Source organism: Rattus rattus, chromosome 1, assembly GCF_011064425.1.
Source record: "Rattus rattus isolate New Zealand chromosome 1, Rrattus_CSIRO_v1, whole genome shotgun sequence".
Taxonomy (NCBI): domain Eukaryota; kingdom Metazoa; phylum Chordata; class Mammalia; order Rodentia; family Muridae; genus Rattus; species Rattus rattus.
This window is the reverse complement of record NC_046154.1, coordinates 169,968,556-169,991,430: the sequence shown is the minus strand read 5'-3', so window position 1 is coordinate 169,991,430 and position 22,875 is coordinate 169,968,556. Positions and strand designations below refer to the sequence as shown.

Here is a 22,875-nt window from a genome sequence, read left to right as displayed (position 1 = left end):
CCAAACTTGGATATCCAGCAGCTGACTTGACGCCTCTACTCACTCAGTTGGCATCTCAACCTGAAATGCCTCAACCCACACTTTCAATGACCCAGAAGCAGCCCCTGGTCCTTAGTCCTGTTTTCACTTTATGTCTAGCAGCAAATCCTCCTGTACTTTCTAACTGAGCTCTCAGTACCTGAGGTCAGCCCTACTTCTTTCGCCCAATCATCCTTTTACATCCTAACTAGCCTCATTACTTCATTACTTCCGTACTTCATGACTTCCTTACTTCCTCCATTACTTCCACCATTGTCCTCTTAGGGTATACTCACGACACAGGAGCCAGTGACCCATGAAAACGAAGGCCCAGGCTGTGACCTTCAGCTCGCCTTATCTGAGAGGAAAACCAAAGTCTTCACAGTAACCTCTAAGGTGCTCTGTCCTCTGACCTCCACACCACTTGTTTCCTCTCCTCTCCTGTCACCTCCTCCAGCTCATCGTCTAGGCTGGATTTGTTTGATTCCATTGTTTGACAGGTCTAATCAAGTCTGCTTAAGGAGCTGCCAAGATCACTGGCCTTAAGCACCCACACAGAGACACTTGCTTTAAAGAGTCTGCCTTTGTTCCACCGATGTAAGAGATCCTCTTCGTCCACATGTGCCAGGGCTGGCCCCCTCATGCCCTGAATTCTCTTCCAAAGGCCTGGGCTTGGAAAGACATTCTCTGAGCTCTGAAGCATTTTCTATGCCATTCAGGGAGACTATGTTTTTTTTCTATATTGCCAAATGATTGTTCTTTCAATCTGAAGTGCAAGGTCTGGGGAAAGTTTAGAGCATATGAAGCTCTCTCTCTAGTACTCTGACATTCATCCAAAAGATAGTGGTGGGTCATCTGAGGCATGCAAGGACTGGGGCAGGGATCAGCCTTGCTTTTAATTGATGTTTATGGATGGATGATTGCTATGGGCATGTTCTGTTCCATAACCACCTTCAGAGGGAGCGGTCACCTGGGGTTGAGAATTTGATGGTGGGTCTCCGATAGAGCAGTGTTGACAGCTCCATTCACGAAGCTATTCCAATTAGGCCCTGCAAACCTTCAGGGAAGGCTGCTGATATGGCATAGTTAGTTTAATAAGGAAACGTCTGTGAATCTAGCCCTCCAGTCAGATTCTATATGTGATGAAAATTTCTGTCTTATCTTAGACCTAAAAAAAGGGACTTTCACCTGTATGTCTTTCGCTGGTATAATACTTTCCCACTTGAGGGTGTTGAGAGATTGTCCAGGAGGACATATGAAAGGTTCAGAATGAAAGGAACGATGGAATCTATTCCTTCTCCCAGATGACAACGCTCTTAAAGCAATACAAAACAGGTTCAAAGGCAGAAGCAAAAAAGGAGGCTCTACCAGAGGAAGCCTCAGCCTTAGCCAGCGATCTTGGCAGCTCCTTGAGCAGCCTTGATTAGACCTGTCAAACAATGGCGTCAAACAAACTCAGTCCAGCTAAGCCTCCCATGGAGACTTCCTTCCAGCAGCCATGGCTCTGTGGATCCTACTTCTGTGTGCATACTGACTAGATGCCCAAAACTCCTGCTTCTGAGCTATCCAGAGACCATAGGTCAGATCTGGTCACTTCTTCTGTCCATCTCTCCTAGACTGAGACTGATCCTCCTCCCACTCCTTTGATGTGAGCTGTGAGCTGAACACTAGGCACCCTTACTGCTGGACCTGATTTTCATTCTTCCCAGCAGCCACACTGTCAACCCCTCAAGTTCAGGGCTGGCATCTATTTCTAGTTCCAAAGAGTGAAAGACAGGAGTGACTACATTGCTGACCCTCTTTACAAAAGTTTCCGATGAGTGCTTTTATCTGCATTGAGCGAAAGAGTCAAGAAAACTCAACTTCCCCTCTTTTTCCTCTCTAAAGAACCATCTTTCCAAAACTTCACACTCATGACCTTCCCGTTAGGTCGATTGGAAAGATTCTTGGAGGGGAGGAGTTGGGTCAACCGGTGTTTCCCTGGTAACATCTGTATGTGGGACCCACTGTTGCAGGTGTCAGCAATGTAAGGGTTAGCAAGCTCGAGAGGAAGCCAACAGTGTGTTTCCACTGGAATGGGACGAGCTCAGGTACTGTGTACTCAGGTGTCTTCCCGAACTCCTCATCCCCCTCACCTTCTCGCCTCATCCTTGTTAACTCTCTTCCTGGTTCCAGCAGGACATTAAATAATCTTTCAGTGTGGCAGGGAATTGTAGGCTTAGGGTATTGCTATTACCTACTGGTTGATAGGATCTATAACCTGAATCCCCTAAAATGACAGTTGCAGCTGTCCTTGGTGTAGCACACTTATTTGTAAAATCTCTTTGCAGGAGAAAAACAGGGGTGGATTAAAAAAAACCAAACAAACAAAAAACAAAACAGGAAGCCGTCTGTGTGCTCAGTGTACAGCTCTCCAGGTCTCTCTGGAGTTCTCTTTGTTGCTGTGAATTTAAGACAATTGGAACCATGCTGTTTATAGCAAAAGGCCTTTGCACATAGTCTACCTCAAAGCTGAAATGCCATCGCTACTGACACAAACATGCTTCAGACCAGCAGCAAGAAGAAATATTAATAACTTGCTCAGAACAGCAACAATCAACTCTTTATCATAGCAGGGACTGCTGCAAAGAAGCTAGATTTTTTTTTTTTTTTTTTGCAAAGTAATGTTTTCTTTTCCTGCTAGTAATGGCTTTCCAAAATATACATTACAGTCCTTTCTTGCAGACAGAGGCCGTCATTTTCTTTATTTCAACTCATTTGTTAACTCCATGTTCAACAATCATTTCTTGTTTCTGGTTAAAAAGAAGCACTGGACAGGGCCATTTGTTAGGGGATATTTTCTGAGATTGCACTGTGTCCTCATTTTTTTCCTCATGGAGAATCTGGAGGAAAAAACAAGAGCTGGCTGAACCCTCAATCACCCTGAGTGATGCCAATTTAGGAGGGTTCCGGTAGGAATCTACAGCTTCCCTCAGCTGTCCTTTGTGCAAGGCCTCACTTGATTCATTGGGAAATGACCTAAGAGGTACGCTTTCCACTTAAGTTCTTGCATTTAGCATAGTACAGAGCTGGGAAGGGGCGAGCTGATGTACTGAGTCAAAACCAAGTCCTACAAGTGCTTCAACAGTCTAGAGTCACTAGACAATGAACTTGATAGGAATAATACAAATGGAGAAAAGTCCAGCGCTGTTGTGTGCTGAGAAGGGAGGCGTGGCTTATGTGCATTGACAGAAAGGGGAAGGCAACCAATTGCCTTTTGTCTTAGTACCTTGTGTACACTACAGAAATACCAACCAGGCATAACACCAACCTTGCAAATATCTTATAACTATATGTATGATAGTTATAAGATATAAAAAATATATATAAGATGTAAGAAAATATAATTAGATATTTTGAAATGCCATTCATAAAGATCTTGACAGGTTCAGTGTATTTAAGAATAGTTATGCATTATAAATCCTCTCTCGAGGAGGCTAGCTTATAACCTAAGCGGGAACTGTTTGCAACCATAAGGAATACTACTCTCACACCATTGAAGAGGTTTGGGCTTACGAGCTGGAAAATAAAAATAGTTTTGTAAATTCTATGCATTTATTCTGTTGCCATTGAAAAGGCAGGATGAAGAAGAAAATTATAGGCAATAATACACTGGAAGGTGACCCCATTGCATAGCTTCAGAGTCTCTGGAAGGTTCTGACAACTATTACTCTATTCGTACTCCAAAGCAATGATGCGTGCTAGGTATCAGTCAAGAGAACTAAGGGGCTGGTCCAAGTTGACAGACGTGGGATTTTTTTTTTTTTTTTTAGGGTTCATTTCTTTACTTCAAATCTGGGAGCCTAAAAGCTCATCAAATTAATCGTGAAAACTGACATCGACACCCTTATAATGTGACTAATTTCTATTGGAGATCGGCAGGCTTGGAAAGTCGAGAGAGTTTATTTAGTCGGTCACTGTGGCTATTTCTGTCTACTTAGAAGCGAATCCCGTTTCTGGCAAGAGGAATTTGACTGTTCATGCGGAGAGCCCCTTTCCTACCAAAGCGCACACAGAAATGGACACATATACCTCTACTGCTGTGACTGACTTAGGAAGAGACAACTGATGCAAACCAGGCTGATCTGAACTGATTGGACTCAAACCACAATTTCCAGATGGAAGGATTAGCTCTCTTTGATATAGGATCAAACTTTAGAGAAGCTGGACTTGAAACTCCCCTCCTGTGGGGCAAGCCTATTAGGGAAAGGAGCCGGCATAAAGGAGCACAGGGAACCTCAGAGGAAGGATCCTGGGTCAGCAAGCCTACAAAACCCACAAGGTTAGCTCCACTGAAATGGGGTTTTCAAATATTGTCCTATTTCTTTATTCAGAAAATAGAATCTTTTCAATTGACTTTAAAAAAGAAAGAAAAAAGACATGGTCTTGTTTTAATTGGTAACAATCCTTTGAGTAAGCACCCGCATGTGGAAGGAAGGTGGAAACGCCAGAGCTTAATGATCCTGACTTTAAGACCACCTGGCTATAAACACCTGGCTATAAGACCACCTGGCTATAAACACCTGGCTATAAGACCACCTGGCTATAAACACCTGGCTGTAAGACCACCTGGCTATAAATACTTGGCTATATTCACCTGGCTATAAACACCTGGCTATAAACACCTGTCTATAAACACCAGGCTGGCAAAACACCTGGCTAAAAAACCACCTGGACTTTCCAGCAAAGTGACTCAGTACAACCCTTTCAACATTAGCCATCTTGAGATGTTTTGTTGCTGTGGTTGCTCACACGCATCCAGAGAGTCCTTACTGGCATGGTACTTTAACCATGCACTAACAGAATTAACTGAAAGGTATGCGCCACCAGCCCTATTTCCTCTATGTTTAAAAAAAAAGGCCCTCTTTATTTTTATCACTAGAAGAAGAAAAGGGGGAAGGAGAGGAGAATGATAGAATTCTTCTACCCTTTAAAATTTAGCAAGGTCAGATTATAACAGCTGAAACTCTGACCCACGGACTCAAGAACTGGACTGAATATAATGAGGAACATTCCAGAAAATTTAACAAGTAGAAAAATAGCCTGGCGCGTGTCTTTGAGAACATGCTGCTCAATGTCAGCAAGCCTGAGGCGCTATGAAAACCACAAGGTCAGTTCCACTGAACCCGGGTTTTCAAATATTGTCCTATTTCTTTATTCCGTTGAAAATAGAATGTTCTCTATTGACTTAAAAGGGGGGGAAAAGGTTTTAATTTCTCCAGAAAAATAATTGGAGGAATTTAGGTCTGACTAAAGCCTGTCAGGACAAACTCCAGGCACCACACTTGCTTCTTTGATGAACTTGCAGAGAACAAAAGACTCCAGATGTATAATACAAGGAGTGGACCTCAAAAGGCGACTCTCCCTTTTTCCCCTGATTATGTAAAGAACAGTACGGGGATACAAAAGACAGCAACCACATGAGCATTTCTAAGCCCGAAGTCGTCGGAGCTAAGAAAGGGTATATTTTGAGACGAGGCAATGGACTGAGTAAGTTAATAAAGAAAGTATGCAGCACTTCAGGGGTAAGTCTGCGTCTGAAAGCACTGTTTTCTCCTTGTGCTTGGTGTGAGGCCTTCCGCAGCAGAGGTGGTCAGTCTGGCTTCTCAGCTCATGGAGTGTCAGCATCTCAAACTGTCTGGAAAGCTGAGGTGTCAGCTGGTCAACTTGACAAGCTTCGAGGCAGGAAGCTCTTGGTGTCAGAGGATTCATTCTCAGCCTTCTTTTTCACGATCTGCCTGTGCTTCAGTAGGAAGAGGCTCTCTAGTATCCTAATGCTACCACCCGTTAGCACAGTTCCTTACGTCATGGTGAACCCCCAACCATAATTAATTTTGTTGCTACTTCGTATCTGTCCCTTTGAGACTGTTGTGAATCGTAAGGTCAATATCTGATGGGCAAGACATCTGATGTGTGGCCCCTTTTAAAGGATCATTCAACCCCAAAGGGGTTGTGACTCACAGGTTGAGAACCACTCTTCTAGACTATGGAAGAAAAAACTTGAAAGCATGGGCAGACAAAACCTTTATAAATAGGAGCTTTCTGATGAAAAAAAAAACAAACTAAAAATAGAGTAGCTAATGGACGGACATTAGAAAGTATCTGATGTAATACGGTACGAAAGACTGTTTCTTCCAACATGGCTATTATTTTCTGAAGGGTCATACTGTAAGCTTCAAAAAATGCTGAGCAACTGGGTAGAACGTCTGGGAAAAACCAGTCTTTTCTCTTGGAAGAAATAGGATAGTGTAAATAAATTATATGCTTTTGTCATTTTTAGAAAAAGGCGTTTTGGGGGACATCTGTACTTCTTGAGCTATTTTATGTTCTGCTCCAGTGCCATGCCTGCTTGCCTGTTACTGCATTCTAGGCCATGATGATCATCAAACTATCTGAAGCCTTGTAACCATCTCAAACTTATAACCATTATAGGGCCCAAATAATCTTTCTTCCATAAGTTGTTTGTCATAGCAACAAAAAGTAACTAAGATATCTATCTATCTATCTATCTATCTATCTATCTATCTATCTATCTATCTATCATCTACCCATCCATCTATCCATCTATCCATCTATCCATCCATCCATCCATCCATCCATCCATCCATCCATCACGCGTCCATCTACCCGGCCTTAATACTTTTGCACACATCATCTGCTATACACAAATCAGGGCAGCAGGCATTGTTCACATGGTAAAGCCAAGTAAATTAAAGCTCAGAAATACAAAATGACCTGGTCCAAGTTGCACAGGCAGAAAGAAATCAACTCAGAACCCCAGATGAAGAAACTACAAAGAAAACAGCTTCGCTAGTTGAAGAAACACCCAGGCAAGAATTTCTGTATACGGAGTATATTCCACACCCTGACACAAAGCTTCTTGTAGACTTGGGAGGACATAGTGGTGCCAAGGTGGAAAGGGTCTCTACTTTATCTGCTGTAAACCTTGTCACTTTTTACTCGACAGGCTTCCCAACGGCAGCCATGAGCGGATCCATGAAGTTTCCGCTAAGCTACTCATGACATTTCTTCCGTTACCCACACCTACATATATGTAATCTGTCACAACATATGGAAAGCTGGTATTTGTTGAACTGCTATCAAACTGTTTGATAGGATTGGGCCTCGGGGGCAACGGTCATGGTAAGCTGCCATTTATTTACAAGGACAGGCTGTAAGGAAGATTAAATAAGAGAAATTTACGGTGAAACCCAGTAGGGACCAGTGGGGAAGATGGCAGCAGGGCCCTCCCATGAATCCCCCCTATTTCCTTCCCTTTAATAATACCAAAAGAATGAAGATTGTGAAACTAATATGTGTAAATTACTTTCAAAGGAAGGGGTAATTGATCTAGTTATAGATATTAAGTAATTCTTCGTAGATCAAGAAAAATTAGGCCTTCAGCTGAGTTAGCTTTCTAATAAATTAGAAACCATTTGGAAAAAGCCTTTAGAGTGCCTACAATATGCTCCTGGCCGTACTGTGGGACTTTTCCTTATTTTCATAACGAGAGCAGTCAAAACACAAAGCATTCCACACCATCGATTTTCCTTGGTAACATCTAAGCTGATATTATGGGTTTGGAGGAACCGTGTTTCTCTTACTATTTAGAGCTAATCTTTATTCATAAAGACATATGGAGTATTTCATTTTTCCTATGAATTTCTGCAAAGGGACGTCTTCTATAGATGGCCACTGCTGTGCAGTGTGTAGGGGACTTTGCTCTTTTCTTCCTGAGTCCGGAGACCGTGACTTCTGAATACCATAAATCCAGCTTCCTCCTTGCCTCATTTCAAGAGTGCATCGGCTTCTCCAAAGTGTCATTCAAGAAAACTTCTACGTGTTGCAATCAGGCCTTCGATAGTGGGAATATTTTCCTCCATCTGGTGTAGAGCCCACATTACATTCCCTGTCTCGTCTCCACAGAAACTAGAACATAATGGTGTTTTGCCAAGTGCACAATGCACATCAGCAGTGAGCAAGGCACCTTCTTCATGCTACAAAGAGATTAAAAACAGATGCTAAGATACCCTGGAAATTTAAAGGCGCCATACACACAGAGGCATAATTATGTAAGTGTGAGCACAACATTTATTTATTAGGGGTAGGGAGATGGAGACCCATTCAGTAACTTCCGGGCTAATGAGCTCAGTTTAGAAGCCTAGGCTGGTGAAACTACATTTCAGCACGGCAGGAAGACCATTGTCTAGATGTGCCTGCATCATTACACTCACGTTTCAAAGTGTTATTGGTGCTGGAATCAATTCTGCTTTTCACATTGATGCCGGAATAGTGCTTATACTGGAATAAACGAAAAGCAGTTATATTTGCAAAGCACCTGTATTTCAAGACAGGTATTATTTATTTACTTATTTTCTCTCTCTCTCTCTCTCTCTCTCTCTCTCTCTCTCTCTCTCTCTCTCCTCCCTCCCTCCTCCCCTCCCTCCCTCTCTGTGTGCATGCGTGCATGAGGGTGCATGCATGCCAGTGCAGCATACCACAGTACACATGCGGAGGTTAGAGGAGAGATTGATCTGGTTTTCTCTTTCTATATGTAAGCTCTAGGAATGAAGCTCGAATTGTTAAGCTTGTTGGTGAGTGCCCTTACCCATGAGGCCTTCTTGCTGGTATCATTCATACTGTTTTAAATGCTACCCTAGCATTACATTTTCAATATCCGCCAACAGACAAAGTTAACAGGAAGAATGCATATTATACTGATCTCAATTTAAGTTTTGACTTAGCTTCCTTCACTTGAGCAAAATAGAATTTTCTGGGCAGGTTTCGAGAAGGCAAAAGTCTTGTGGATGGCTGCAGCCGCTTAGAACTTAGTGTTTTAGCCTTGGGCTGGTATATCCAAATATTCGAAGAGGTGAACAGGAAGATGTCAAAGGGTTTGTAAGCATGAGACCCTGTCCTGGGAGTCTCCTACTAATTATGTCCCCCTTCTTTAGCAGGAAAGAAAATGAGCACAGAGGTGGACTTCACTATTTTGTGGGAAATAGAGAGGGATTAACCTATACAGTAAGCCTCTTGGGAGAAAACCCCTGGGGAAAGGGGACTGGAACCACGCCGCTGGTTGAAACGATGCTTGCTTACAGGGATTTTAATGGCTGGTTCCAATCCTTTGAAGTCCAAGTTGATCAGCTCAATATACAAATGCAGGGGAAGGTATGATCCTGGGCTAGTATTTCAGACTGTCATAAAAAGCAAACAGACAGCAAATGACCCCAGTTCCAAATGGAGATGATTAAGAAAAAGAACAAAACAGAACATCAACTGAGTGGCTGACTATAATTAAAGGCAGATAAATTGGACTGTTCAGACAACAAAATCACCAAGTACTTCATATTTTGAAGGGTTAAAATTTTGGAATAGTGCTCTCTTAAGCAGCATACAGTCACCACTCCATGGTCTTTGTCCTTGCTAACACAGTCTCAAAACAAATTAAAAAAACCCAAAGGAATACAACCTAGAAATTTGCAGTCCCAGAATCTCTTTTTCTTATTGATCAGATTCCAGTGGTGCGGTCTTCTATTTTCTCTGCAGCTAAAGTGTGATATTGAACTGCAGGATTCTAGAAGGCTTCTAATAAGCTCTGGGCTGCTGATGGAGCCCCTGTTTCTATCAGTCATTTGATCGCTGTTACTTGGACCCGAGAGGTAAATAAGTATGTTCGCAGCCTCTCTACCATAGCCCTCCAACCTGCTGATCTCACTCTGCTCCCTGCTCATGGGCTTTCCTCACCCGGCCAGATAAAGGTTCATTCAATTTTCTCAGGTCAAGACAAGTCCTAAAAGGGAATGCATTTCAGGATGAAGTGACAGGAAAAAGATGTGAGCTATTAAATGTACTCCTGCCCCCTGCTTGGGATTCAGCAGGAGAAATTAAGGGACTGACCTTGCCACATTACTTTGAGTATCTTCACATGGGCAGAAGAATAATTAATTCCTCATTGAAGACTCTGCCCTATGTGGACAAATTTTGCAAATGATAGGTAGCTAATTCTTTTGGTTACTGAAAGTGACTCAGCCAGTAATAGTTAATGCACATGAAAGACCTATTCTGCCTTACTCAAGAAGGGTCCAAAATTGACTACATTTTCATGACTATATAAAGACCACATGGTTCAAGGTTGAAAGCCATGTCTCTGAGATGTTGTCATTTGATAAACTGAACCATGCAGGTGATCCACGAATACTAATCCACAAATACTAAGAGCTAGAAGTGAAAGAGTAGCTTCAGGAGGGGCCTGGATCCTCCTCATTTAGAAGAGCCTCAGTTGAAACATCAAACGGATTTAAAAGTAATACCGAACCACCAAGAATAGGAAAAGTATCCTTTTCTCCCCTTTCCCAATATTCCATCCTGCTTAAAAACAAGCATAAGCCCCAACCCTGCCACTACTGAGAACAATTTGGTATGGAGACACAATAAAGCAGGCCCTCTCTCAGTAAGGGCATTGTAAGCAGTAGAGTCATGGTTTCTAGAACATTCTCTTCACATGTTTCTTCCTTGAGTTAAAATGCAGAGACTTTAAGAGCAGATTCTGCCCTCAGCCATAGATACATTGTATCTCTGCTTGGAGGGACAAAGCTACAGAGACAGTTGCCAGTCTGACACGGCCATGTGTCACTGTTCAGCTATGGCTGACTCGAATTTCTGGGAAGAGACCCGGGGGACAGAGTCAAGTGAACATTTTGTATCATGGAGAGAAGACTGGACAAGCACAGCTCTCTTTTCAAATATTTGCGTTTGACAGTTGTTGCTACTTCTCATTGTTCAAGGCGATCATGCGGGATGATGTAACGACTCTCACTAGGGTAACTGTAGGTAAGCTTGGGAGGAAATGATGTCACATGTAGTTAATCTTTTCCCCCAAACCTGCTCTGTCATCCACCCAATCTCCATTTAAAACCTAGAGTTTTACATTCATTTTTGTTGTGACTTGATTCTGAGCCAAAAAAAAAAAAAAAAAAAAAAAAAGACTATGAGTGCAGTGAGGTCGGATCTAATTAATCCACAGAGAATGGGTTTCAATGGGATACACATGTGTCCATCTCCTAGAGGAGGCTGGTCCAAGCTAATTCAAGAGAGCACAGGCTGCAGCACACTTTATAAAATGGTAACTTTCAACGGAGGCATGGACGGCAAGCATCCATTGTGAGCTGCTGTTCAGTATTTGAGCGCATTACCCGCTGCAGGCGAAAGGCAAACACATCACAGAGGCTTCGAACACCTTACCTGAGCCATCTGCCTCTCCAGCTTTGATCGGGGAATATCATCAAAGTAGTTTTCATTTCTTCTCCTCCTTGCATCGCCCTGCATGATAATGTGAGGGACGTCTAGGGAGCCACCAGTGGTGTAAGTGCTTTGGCTAAGTGATGGAGACAACTGAGGAGGAGTGTGATTACCACTGGGTTCCTGAATGGAAATACATCATGAAATAAATACCATGCTCTTTGTGGCTAGCCTTTGGTTTCAAAAATTGTGAAATACGAAACACAACAAGCTACGGGGGTGGGGTGGGGAAGGGTGGGAGTGGTTTTCACTCGTCCACTGGGATTGCAAACAGTCTCCTGTTTAATCCTATTTAACGGTGTGATCAAGTCAATACTCCTGCCTCCCGGATGACTTCAGGTCCAAGTATTTAAAGTATAATCAGGTGTCTTTTTTTTTTTAAAAACCCAATACCCAGGTAGATGATCTCAGGAAAGGGTACCCCAACTATCACATATTTACCAGGGAAGGAACTGTGGGCAGCTCATCCTCACTGGGGTGGATGTGCCATTACAAGAAGCTAACATGGGACCAGATGGGTCTTGACCTTCTCTCAAAGTGTGGTGGGACAATAGGGCTGGGAAGTTGGACACAGTATGGCAACATAGCATGTCACGCGACGTACAGACTGCAGAGCAATGCGTATAATGACAGAGGATGCTTTTCAACAGCAAAGACAACTCTAGCTGCAAACTGGCCGAAAGCAAGGAGGGACAGCAGTGGCCAGGCCTTGGGGTTCACAAGCCACAAGAGGGCTGGAATCATCAGATTCGGCAGGCCACGTCTTCCCGACTTCCTTTGGCAGCGTTAGACCCATTTTTTTTTTGATAGACTTTCCCCTGTCTTTAATTTGTTATTTCTCTAATTTTTTTTCTTGGGAGCCAGGTTGAGAGGTTTGGAAGGGAAAGGCCAGGGAGCAGACTGGAATTTTCCATTCCTCTGAAGAGGCCTCTCAGCGTAATTACACTGATGGTGCTTGAAGCCCTCCTGTCCTTTCCCAGAGTAAGAGGGGGGGCAAGATAATAATCCCTTTCCAGCCTAATTTTTCTAATTTTTTGGAGGACCCCTCTTTTAGGGAGTCATAGATACGAGTCTTACTTCTGTTTTCCTTCTACTCCAACTCCTAAAGTTGCCTACATGTATCCTAGCATATCCCCCCCCCCCGCCCCAGTACTCAGTTCTTCCTGGCTCCCAGAGGGAGCCCCCCAGGAATTCCTGCATCTCATGGTCTCTGCTTATTTTCCTCTTCAAAGCTGAATCAGACTCATGATCCTAGAACCTTCTGTCCTGTCCTGCTCCCAGCCGGTGTTTACTGAAGTCACCTCTGAGGGCCGTTTATTTCCCTAGGAGCATGTGCACAGAGGAATGAGCCATCCTCATCATTTGTGGCTACCTTCTCTGACATTTGAGATGGGAACATGATGCAAACAAGCTCAGGAGTAAACAGAGAGCTGAGCTTGTCGAGGAAACCTTGTTTTTCCAATGGACTTTAGAAGAGAGAAAGGAAGGGGGCTACACTCTTTGTCTTTACCATCTTGCCAGGGAATCGACTCTACACTTCTTTTTGCCCCTTCTTTCTTGCCTTTCTTATTTGTTTTACGTCTTACAGTTTTTCTCTAGTTCTTACACCCCCCCCCCCGTTTCTGAAATATAGCTGAAGGAACCAATTGGAGTTTACTAAATAAACATTTAAAGCCTATAGTCTAAATATTTTGAAGTGAGTAAAATGGTCATTTCTCATCTCTCGAAAAACAGAAGACCCTGAGGTTAATTTTAAATTGATTTTTACTTAACTGTGGTCCTTGATCGATTTCTTTTTCTGTGGGTTTGAGGAGTCTGACAGAAACCTCATTTCCTTTCTCTTGGGAGTGAGAAACTACAGACGAAGGGAGGTGGGTCTTTAAAGGGTGGTGGCTAGTCAAACTGAATTCTTTCACAGTGCATTTCTAAGTCCCTGAATTATATATTGAGAAAACCAAACACAATCAAAAGGGAGATTGTTTTCTATACAGATTAGGCAAGAGATGAGGAACCAGCCTGTTTCCTCTTCTACTGTTTACGCCATCTTATCTCACAACATACTTTTCAAGGAGAACGTAAGAGAGAAAAATGGATGTGGTGGTACTTACCCTGAGGGTGATGGACCGAGGGGGCTTCTGTGGAGGATCCTCGTGCAGTCTGTCTCCCAGAGATGCCAAAATGCGCTTCCTGTGGCCAATCAAACTGATTTTTAAAACCTGAAACGACATGTATCGGAGTCAACTCTTTTGTTTGAGGGGAAAGAGGAAATTGCATATGCACTACAACACAAACAATACAAAGAGGTTTATGCAACATTAATTAGCCCTATCCTGTGAGAGACTGGGAATCAAATTAGGGCACACTTTGGTCTAGACAGGTTGGCGGGAGTAACAGACAGAATGCCCAGGTAGAGAAAGCAGAGAGGGCCCAAGAGTTCTACTTGGCCATTGGCCATGAGATCCCCTTGAAAACCACGAACTAACTCTTACCATGGGTAGTCAAAACTCTGAATTCCTAATGCTCTTAGAATAAGGGCTCCCTCCTAGCCACATGGGTAAGCCTGGTGAGGTCTGTCCCTCGACATCCATACCCTTGCCTTCCTCCCTTCCACACAGGACTCTCGTTTATACAGGCCCGATTGACTATGCCTGTAAGCCTGAACGAGCGCACGCACGCACGCACGCACGCACGCACGCACGCACGCACGCACGTACGCATCTTCCTCATCTTCACCTGGAGGCCTCTACGTTCTCTCCATCTGCCCTCGCCCCTTCCACTGTGCTCCAGCATCTGCCTGGGGATTTTCAGGTAACTACACTTCTTTCTGTTGCTCAAATGTTGTCTCCTGAGGAAGAGTTTCTCCTACCTCTTCACTGAAACCGCCATACCACGGGCCCTACAATCTCTAACCAGCCACCCTTTAAAAAAAAGTACTTTGACATGACTTTGTCGAAATAGTTGTGTTTATGCACCAACCCTTCCCATATGCGCTCCCTAAGAGCAGGGCACCTGGACTCTTTTCCCACTGTTATTTGTGCAATGGCCAAAGCAAGCCCTGAAACAAGGGATGGAGGGGAAGGGAGGGCAAGGGGGAAGGAAAAGGAGAGGGGATGGGGAAGGGGCAATGAGGAAGGAGGAGGGGTGAGAGGGGAAGGAGAGGGGAAGGGGAAGGAGAGGGGGAGACTCCATGAACGGGAAACAATGGGTACGAATGTGGAGGGTTGAAGTAGGCAAGTCAGGGTTAGAACAGGTGGGAGTGCCTTCAAGGACAGTACTGCACAGACATCTGTGGAGGGGAAATTCAAAGGAACCCAGGTTCCCAGTTCTGTCTTTTAATGCTTGACAGCCATTCCCTTCCTCTGTCCCTATCTGGAAGGGCTTCTCACCTGACCGATGAACTGCGTGTGGCTTAGCGAAACTCAGTTACTTACCCGTGAGCCCTTGCGTGAAGACTGTGTGATCTGAATCAGGTTTGTTTGACTCTCAAGCTTGATTTACTCAAAGGAAAATGCCAGGGAGCTAAGCGCACATCTCCAAACACCACTTTTTAAACCAATAAATTATGACTATGTTTAGAAATATGTTTTCCCTCTTCTGCGTCTGTGTGTGGCCCAGGATGCAACAGCTCTTGACACATGCCTCGTCTCTAGCTATGTAGGTTATTTTTCCATTTCTATCAAGTTTCACAGAAGAGGAGCTGAAATTTATTATATATATATGCATATATAATAAATATGCACATACATATATAAAATATATTATGCTACTTTGAATTTTACCTACTTGCTACCCATTGGTCATTTGGTCATTTTGCCCAAACTGATTGGGTTTAAGGTTTTTAAAAACGTGTATTTATTTTTTTTATATGTGTGCGTATGGGCATACGGGGGCCATGTCACATCCGAGGTTAAAGGATAACTTGCCACAGTTGATTTTCTCCTTCCACCATGTGGACCCAGGGGATTGAACTCAGGATGTGAGGTTTGGCAGCAAGCCCCTTTACGTGTCAAGCCATCTTGCCGGGCCCTCATTTAGATTTTTAAATAGGTTTTATGTCGCATTCCTCTTACACGATGAAAAACTAACCAAGTTGAGTGCTGGCACAACCTGCCCCATAGCCCTGGGTTGTTCTTCAATAAGCTGGCATTTCCCCAGGCTGAGTCTGCAAGTGTGACTGGACCAACCAAGCCTCTCTCCCAGCAAATCGGTCCACCTGGACAGTCACCCACTTTATTACGACTGCTTAAGACTTGTGGAAAAACCACGGCTCAGAATATGCCAGGAATCCACCAACTGTGGCTGTTGGTTTGAACAGGATGCTGTTTTCTGCTTGCACTGTTTCCCCTTGAGATGCTCTCTTTCAGTACGCCCGATGGAAGGCTGCTCTCTTAGGTGCAGCGTGAATAGAAATATATGCACGAAACAAAGGTGCACGGTGACTGTGAAAATCTTTTAATTCTGCTGTGGCGGATAGTTCAAATCCCTTTAGCCTTGGGAGAATGGTTTGGATGATTTCTCCCTAAGTTCCTTATCTTCCAGTTGTCCATGCAGGGGCCCATCTGCCAGCCTTCTGCCCACTCACGTAGCCTGGCACTATCTTTCTGCATTTCTATTAGCCAGGCTCGGCACTTCACTGCATGGAAGAGCAGAGGGATTTCGCTGTATCCTCCTTGCAAATTATGAATATGCTAATGAAGGGTAGTTCTGTGCTCATAGCTCGCAGGCGATGTTACCTATCGGAGCCAAAGCAATGTCCTTATACTCCTGTATTGTTTCATCTTCTAAGCATCAAGATCAAAGATCCCTCCGTCTCAGAAAATATAAAAGAACAATCTTTTCCAAAGACATTTTGCAAGTCTAAACACACTACATTTTATTTTGTTTCATTTTATGTGAGCAGCTTTTCTTTTTTTTTTAAACCTGCATGTGTATCTGTGGATCACTTGCACACCTGGTACCCAAGGACACCAGAAGAAGATCAGATCTCCTGGATCGGGATTTACAGATGATTGTGAACTATGACGTGGATGCTGGGATTTGAACTCATGACCTCTGGAAGGGCGGCCAGTGCTCTTAACCACTGCACCATCTCTCCAGCCCCTCCTATTCCCCTTTATTCTCAGTCTCTGTTGCTTGGCCAAAAGCTGCTACTGGATGTTATTCCTGCTTGCCCTAAAATCCCAACTTCTTTTGTCCCCTGCAGGTGACTGAACCCCAGTGCTTGTGCCGCTATGTTGGGGACACTCTAGAGCCTTCATACCTACTGACTAGTGTTTATGGTACTGGAAGGTATTTTGCACACTATGAGAGAGAAAGGTGATGTTAAAGAATATTCTTTGGGTATCCTTAATAAAGATACTCAATTTTTCCCCCCAAAAAACAAACAAAACCACAACTGTTGTGATTCAATGCTTGCATTTTGTTTCTTCTCTCAAACTCAAGTTTGGGACAAGTGACCTGACTCCTGTGATCTCAGTATTCCACTAATCACATGAGGAGACATTGTTGGCAAGGAGGACAATGATCATCAGAAGGATAAAGAGGGGAGTTGTGATGCCGGGGGTAGTGGCACATACTAGTAACTTCTGTACTCCAGAGGGAAGAGCAGGAGAATCACTAGCCTGGTCTATGTCGTGAATTCTAGCCTCTAGGCCAGATAAGGCTATGTAGACTTCCCCATACTCCCCCCTCTCTCTCTCACTCAGAGAGAGAGAGAGAGAGAGAGAGAGAGAGAGAGAGAGAGAGAGGGAGAGGGAGAGGGAAAGGGGGGAGAGGGAGAGGGAGAGGGAGTGAGAGAGAGAGAGAGAGAGAGAGAGAGAGAGAGAGAGAGAGAGAAGAAGTTGTACCAAGAGCTGGCATACTGCCTAGAGCTTTCACTCCCTACTGACTAGTGTTCATGGCACTGGAAGACACTCTGCACACTACCAGAGACAAAGGCAAACACCAGCCCAGCTACAGACCCTTCAATCTACAATGATAACCTGCCTATAAGATGCGCTGGTGCCATAGGGGCACAAAGATTGTGGGAGTCACCAACCAATGTTTGATGGGATTTCAGGTCCACTCTAGGAGATGGAACCTATCCCTGATATTGCTCAGGTGGCCAAGAACATAAGACTAGATAGGCCTGGGACCTAGGAGAAAACCAAACACTAACATCCCACTAAAGGAATATAGTAATAATACGACCCCTAATGGTCTTCTGCTACACTTAAAGATCAGTATCTCACTCAGCTATCATCAGAGAAACTTCCTTCTGCAGAAAATGGAATAAACACAGAAACACAGCTGGACAATGTATAGAGAGTGAGAGACCTTGGGACGCTCAGTCCTAAAAGGAAAGTCTCCATCAAATCCCTCCTCCTCGGGGCTCAGGGAATCTTGCAGAAGAGGAGGCAGAGGGATTGTAAGAGACCTAAGCGATGGAGGGAAGACACCAAGGAAACAAGGCTCTCTAAACACAGCAGGATCGTGGTGCACAGACAGCTCCCAGAGACTGTGGCAGCGGGCACACGGCCTGCACAAGTATAAGCCAGATGGGGTCCAAGCACTGAGAGGGGAAATGGACACAAGCCCTCATCCCTATCAGACCCTACCTCCAATTGGTAATGGCTCACAAATGAAACATTAGTCTTCGCTAATGGAATCTCACCAGGTATACAAACTGCTCTTAAGGCCAGGCCCCATGCCCAGCAGTAGACGGCTAAGACAAAATGAAGTCAGCGGCATTGGGGGGGGGATGGTTCTTCATCTTCTAATGCTTTGCCAGGGATTCCCAACTCATCATGTCTTTTGTGTGTATATTATGGTTTCTGGTTCTGTGTTTTAACAGGGTTTCTGTGGGTCTTTGCATCTACGTGTGTCTTGAGCTTTTTTTTCCTTTTTGCTTTTTTCTTCTGTTTTTCGGGCTATATTCATTCTCTCTCTCTCTCTCTCTCTCTCTCTCTCTCTCTCTCTCTCTCTCTCTCTCTTTTGAAAATTTTCATCTAATTTCATTTTATTATTATTAATTTTTTTAGTTGCCTGTGTGTATCCTAATAAGAGAGGGAAAGAGAGGGTGTGGATTCGGGTGGATGGGATATTGGGGAGGATCTGGGATGAGAACCCATAGTCAGAAAATAGTGTATTAAAATTTTACTTTCAATTTAAAATGGAAGGGCCAGCACATGGAAGATTGCACCTACACCATGCGTTTGCTCCAGTGAACGGGACCCCGAGGAGGCATAGAAATCTTGACCAAGAAGCATGCAGACACGGCCATGTCCACAGTGCTAACCAAAGAGGCTAGGACTTGGTAGGAAGAGCTTCAAGGGCGCTCTCATCGATGTGACGTATCTGGTGGAAAAGCCTCGGCTCCGTACTAGTCCTATTTTATAAGAACGCACACTCTTAGATCCACACTGCCTGGTCTCCAGCAAGAGGTTTTCTCTATGCTGCGGCTTGAGATTGCCTTCTCCATAGAACAACCAAGAAGAGACTCGGTAGACAGGCAGATAACAAACGGCTAAATTCAGGATGGCCATTTATGATAAGGACGTGCGAATAACCTTATTATTTTTATTTTTTAAGAATTATTCCATGTCACTGGAGACACAATTGCTATAATTTATTGAGCACTATAGTCTGGTCTCCTATATTATTTGTGTTAGAAAGTATGGCAAATGTACAACATATGTGCACGAATGCCTCATCTAATCCTTAAGGTAACCTAAGCATTCCCATTTTCATGATGCCAAACTTGAGACTCAGAAACTTGTGGGCCGTGCTGCCCACAGGTGTCAAGTCTGGAGCTGTCCATCACTGCTCACTCAGGATTGACTGTTTGCCAAGCTCCTCCTCCTCCTCCTCTTCCTACTGTCCCCTCCCACACCCTCTGTCCTCACGCGTGCTGTGATTATATTCAAGAGGAGGCTTCTCCTATTGGGTCCCCACCATCTGAAAGCATTAGAACAACCCACGTCTCCTAGCAGTCTTGAAACCTACGGCCCATGCGGCAAGAGCAAGGACAGAAAGACCTCATGACTGAAGATTCAAATCAAATTAACTAATATCAGGGTAATAGAGAAGGCAGATAGCTTTCAGCTTCAAAACGCTCAGGTTAATCAAAAGAAATCCAGATGGCAGAGCAATTACAGACTGTTCCGAAGAAAGACTGTCAAAAGACCGAGGCAACCTGGTCTAACTTGAGTGTGGATAGCTTTCGTCTTTGTAACTGGGGCTCTAAAGTGGTGGAATTCTGGGCACCGGTGATCTGCAGCCCAACCCTCTTTTTAAAGCCTGGAGCAGTATTTGTGTGCTAGAGAAGAATTTCACAGGATTTTCAATACCACTTCGGTGAATGTTATTTTGAACCCAATAAAAGGAGAGGACGAAGCAAATGGGGATAATACTGGGCATTTGTTTAAGGCATTGAGACAATTCAGTTAAAAAATAACAACATATTAGGGGTTTTTGTCACAAATCATTTGGAGGATACCAGAGGGAAACTAAACTTACAGAGCTTCAAAGCTGAAAAGAAGGGGGCACAAAGAACTAAACTGTCAAACCAGTCCTGAAGAAAAAAATTGCTATCTACATGAGCATGAGAAAATGGTTCTGACCGCAGAGTAACCTGGACCCAGAGGATACAGATCTAGACAGATAAGGAATCAAAGGAAGGAAGGGAGAAAGGATCAAGGATTATCACGTGTTTTAAAGATGGTTTGTACTGTACCTGTCATTGTGTCCATGGCGGGGACATACTGTTTAAGCAACATGGGCCTCTAGGAGTTTACTACAGTGTCAATTAAAGAGGATAGCCTCAGAAACTGTCCCATGTCTGGGCAATAAGAGAATACCTGTGCTGGGTGGCAATGCTATATTATTATGGCAATGCAATATTATTATACAATATATTGTATTATACATTATGTCAGATCCAAAACCTTTTATATATGAAAATCCTGCCAGCCAGCCAGTATCATGACATTCCCCTTGTACTGAACAGAATGAGGATATATGTCAAAGTGAAGCAGGAAGTTGGTGTACTTAGACTCTGTCCTTATAAAATTAATGTGCTATAAATTAAGCATGTTCAATTTAATGTGGTACAAATTCAGCACTTTATCTTCATTTTAAAAATTAAACAATGTTTTGATTATAATAACAGTGCACCATGAATACTCAATGAAATACACCAAAAAGCAAGACTATAAGTTATCCATAAGCTAGGGACGTTTAGCCATACACGCCACATTGCACCAAGTATTGCCAGATACTGGGGAAGTTCAGAGAGAGCATCCTTCACGGTAGACATGTTGTAAGTTCATCCTTCACCTTGATAGTGATATTTAGTACCAAAGCCATAGAGCCTCTCTATGTATACAAGTCCGAACAGACATTCAAAGTGACCCAGTGTGCTGGTTCGCAGAAGCGTTTCATAACTCCATAACCGCTCCCTTGTTGCCATTTCTTTCCTAAGTATCAAGTATTCCACACGCTTCATAACACATGCTTACCCAACAGTTTCCATCTTCATTGTCTTTTTGAGTAGACACAGTAGAGAAAATATTAATTCGAGCTGCAAGAATTCACGTGAGTCACAGGGAGAAGCCATGTGGCAAGAGTCTGTCTCCAAGTTCTTCTGAAATCTCAATCCACTCACTGTTGGCTGGACCCAGTCCTCCAGGGAAATCGCAAAGACACGATATCATGTCGTGTGTCTGCTGTGCTTTGGGATTCGGGTTCACTGGACAGGTGCGAAGAACGTGAAGCCCGAGATCATGCATGCAGCAATGCTGGGTGAGTGGGCAGTCCACCGTTGGTGTGTGTGTGTGTGTGTGTGTGTGTGTGTGTGTGTGTGTGTGTGAATGTGTGTGTTTTGTAGTTTCTGGAGTGCAGGAAAGAACTTCCTTCTGCACTTGGACCTTTCTTGTCCATTGTCTGGGTGAGCTGTCCTCTGCATCCTTCCTAGATATTTCCTAGCTCAAGGGAGAATAGCTCGCATGCAAGTCTACAGGACTCTGTTTCTTGACTGGCCACTTCCAACCAAGTGCCAAGTGTGCTGAAGAGGGCTGCTATGCATAAGGGCCAAGGATGGGCTCGTGGGTGGACGTTCAAGTGTCCTACTCTCATGTAGAGAAGTAAGGTTGAGATTAAATGAGATAGTACCCCCTACACACATACACATAAAACTTCCCACCTAGGAGGACTGAGGCAAATATGCTCAAGCATCTCACGGATCCAGAGATTCTTATATTTTTGGTTGTGAGCCTAGCCTTTAACGGCTGAGCCATCTCTCCAGCCCGGATCAAGAGATTCTTATTTGAACTTGAAACCATTTGGTGACTCTGACATTTTCTCTCATGACGACTCAGACTTTCAATAACACACATCTGGAAGAGTGTGAGTGTGTCGGGGACCGAGGGACCTCTGAAACAGAAGGTCATGACATTTGATTCTGGCTTGTCTTCTTAACTACTTGACCTTTTACACCTTGCAGATCTGATATAAAGGGGACAATCATAATTGTACTCAACAAACATTGACTGGATGTCTGGCATATGTAATCACCATGTTATATAATTTGCGAGCCACAATGAAAATAAATCATGCAAGTTTTTAGGACACTAAATATGAGGTGAGAAAAGTACAAAGTATATGTGTGTGTAGCTATCCCTCCCCATCCATCCATCCATCCATCCATCCATCCATCCATCCATCCATCCATCCATCTAAATGTTTATGTCTACCTACTCTTCCCAGCCTAAAACAGATTCCAGAGGATTGGCTGAGGATGACTAAGAAGCCGCTCTAGGGATTCAGGAGCATTCTGCTCTGCTATAATTTTTCCTTAAGTATAACAGAAACTTAAAACTTTCCTTTCTTCTCCTTAAATAACCCTAGTAGCAATCTTTCGAGTGTTGTCATTGTTGCTTCGGTGTGCTATTGTGGATTTCTCTGGATAGATTTTAAGTCAGAAAGATGCCTTTCACGTCTCCAACCTTCTCTCAGTATTTCCTTGTTTCCCTTATGCACACCTCTGCGTGTTCTAAAACATGCTTGCTTCTCTGTTCCAAGAGAATCTTGCAAAGATGAAATCAAGATCTAACTAAAACTACTTCACCTTGCATTATATAGACCATGTTTCTGAACTTCCCTGGTCTGTCACTTCCTCTGTCTACCTTTCTCTGTCTGTCTGTGTCTGTCTGTCTGTCTGTCTGTCTGTCTGTCTGTCTCTCTCTCTCTCTCTCTCACACACACACACACCCCTCCTACCTAATATACCTTAGACTCTTGGAAATCACATACAGTATTTCATCTCTGCACCTTACAGTCTTTCATAGCATCTCGTACACAAGTACACCAGAACCCTAAGGTTTCAATTCTCATCTCTTTCAAGGTGGACTGGTGAAGCAGGCAAGAAAAGATAAACAAACAAATAGGAAAAGAAAAGAACACTCATTATCTTATCTCTCCTTTCTACTCTCAAGAATTTCTACTCTTCCGTTTTGACACCTTAGTTTCCATGTAGTCTTA

The 22,875-nt window shown here is 43.7% G+C and overlaps 1 protein-coding gene across 17 annotated transcripts in view; it reads right to left on the bottom strand.

The window, feature by feature from the left end:
• Window positions 1-22,875, bottom strand: part of Anks1b (ankyrin repeat and sterile alpha motif domain containing 1B) — a 1,103,087-nt gene that overhangs the window by 63,539 nt on the left and 1,016,673 nt on the right. For 14 of the 17 annotated variants that reach the window (XM_032911305.1, XM_032911312.1, XM_032911325.1 and 11 more), the window contains 2 exons: window positions 13,467-13,574; window positions 11,302-11,481 (listed from right to left, as the gene is read on the bottom strand). In XM_032911305.1, the coding sequence (XP_032767196.1) occupies window positions 11,302-11,481; window positions 13,467-13,574 (288 nt within the window). The remainder of the gene's footprint in view (window positions 1-11,301; window positions 11,482-13,466; window positions 13,575-22,875) is intronic. The other 3 variants (XM_032911329.1, XM_032911272.1, XM_032911280.1) reach the window with 1 other exon arrangement.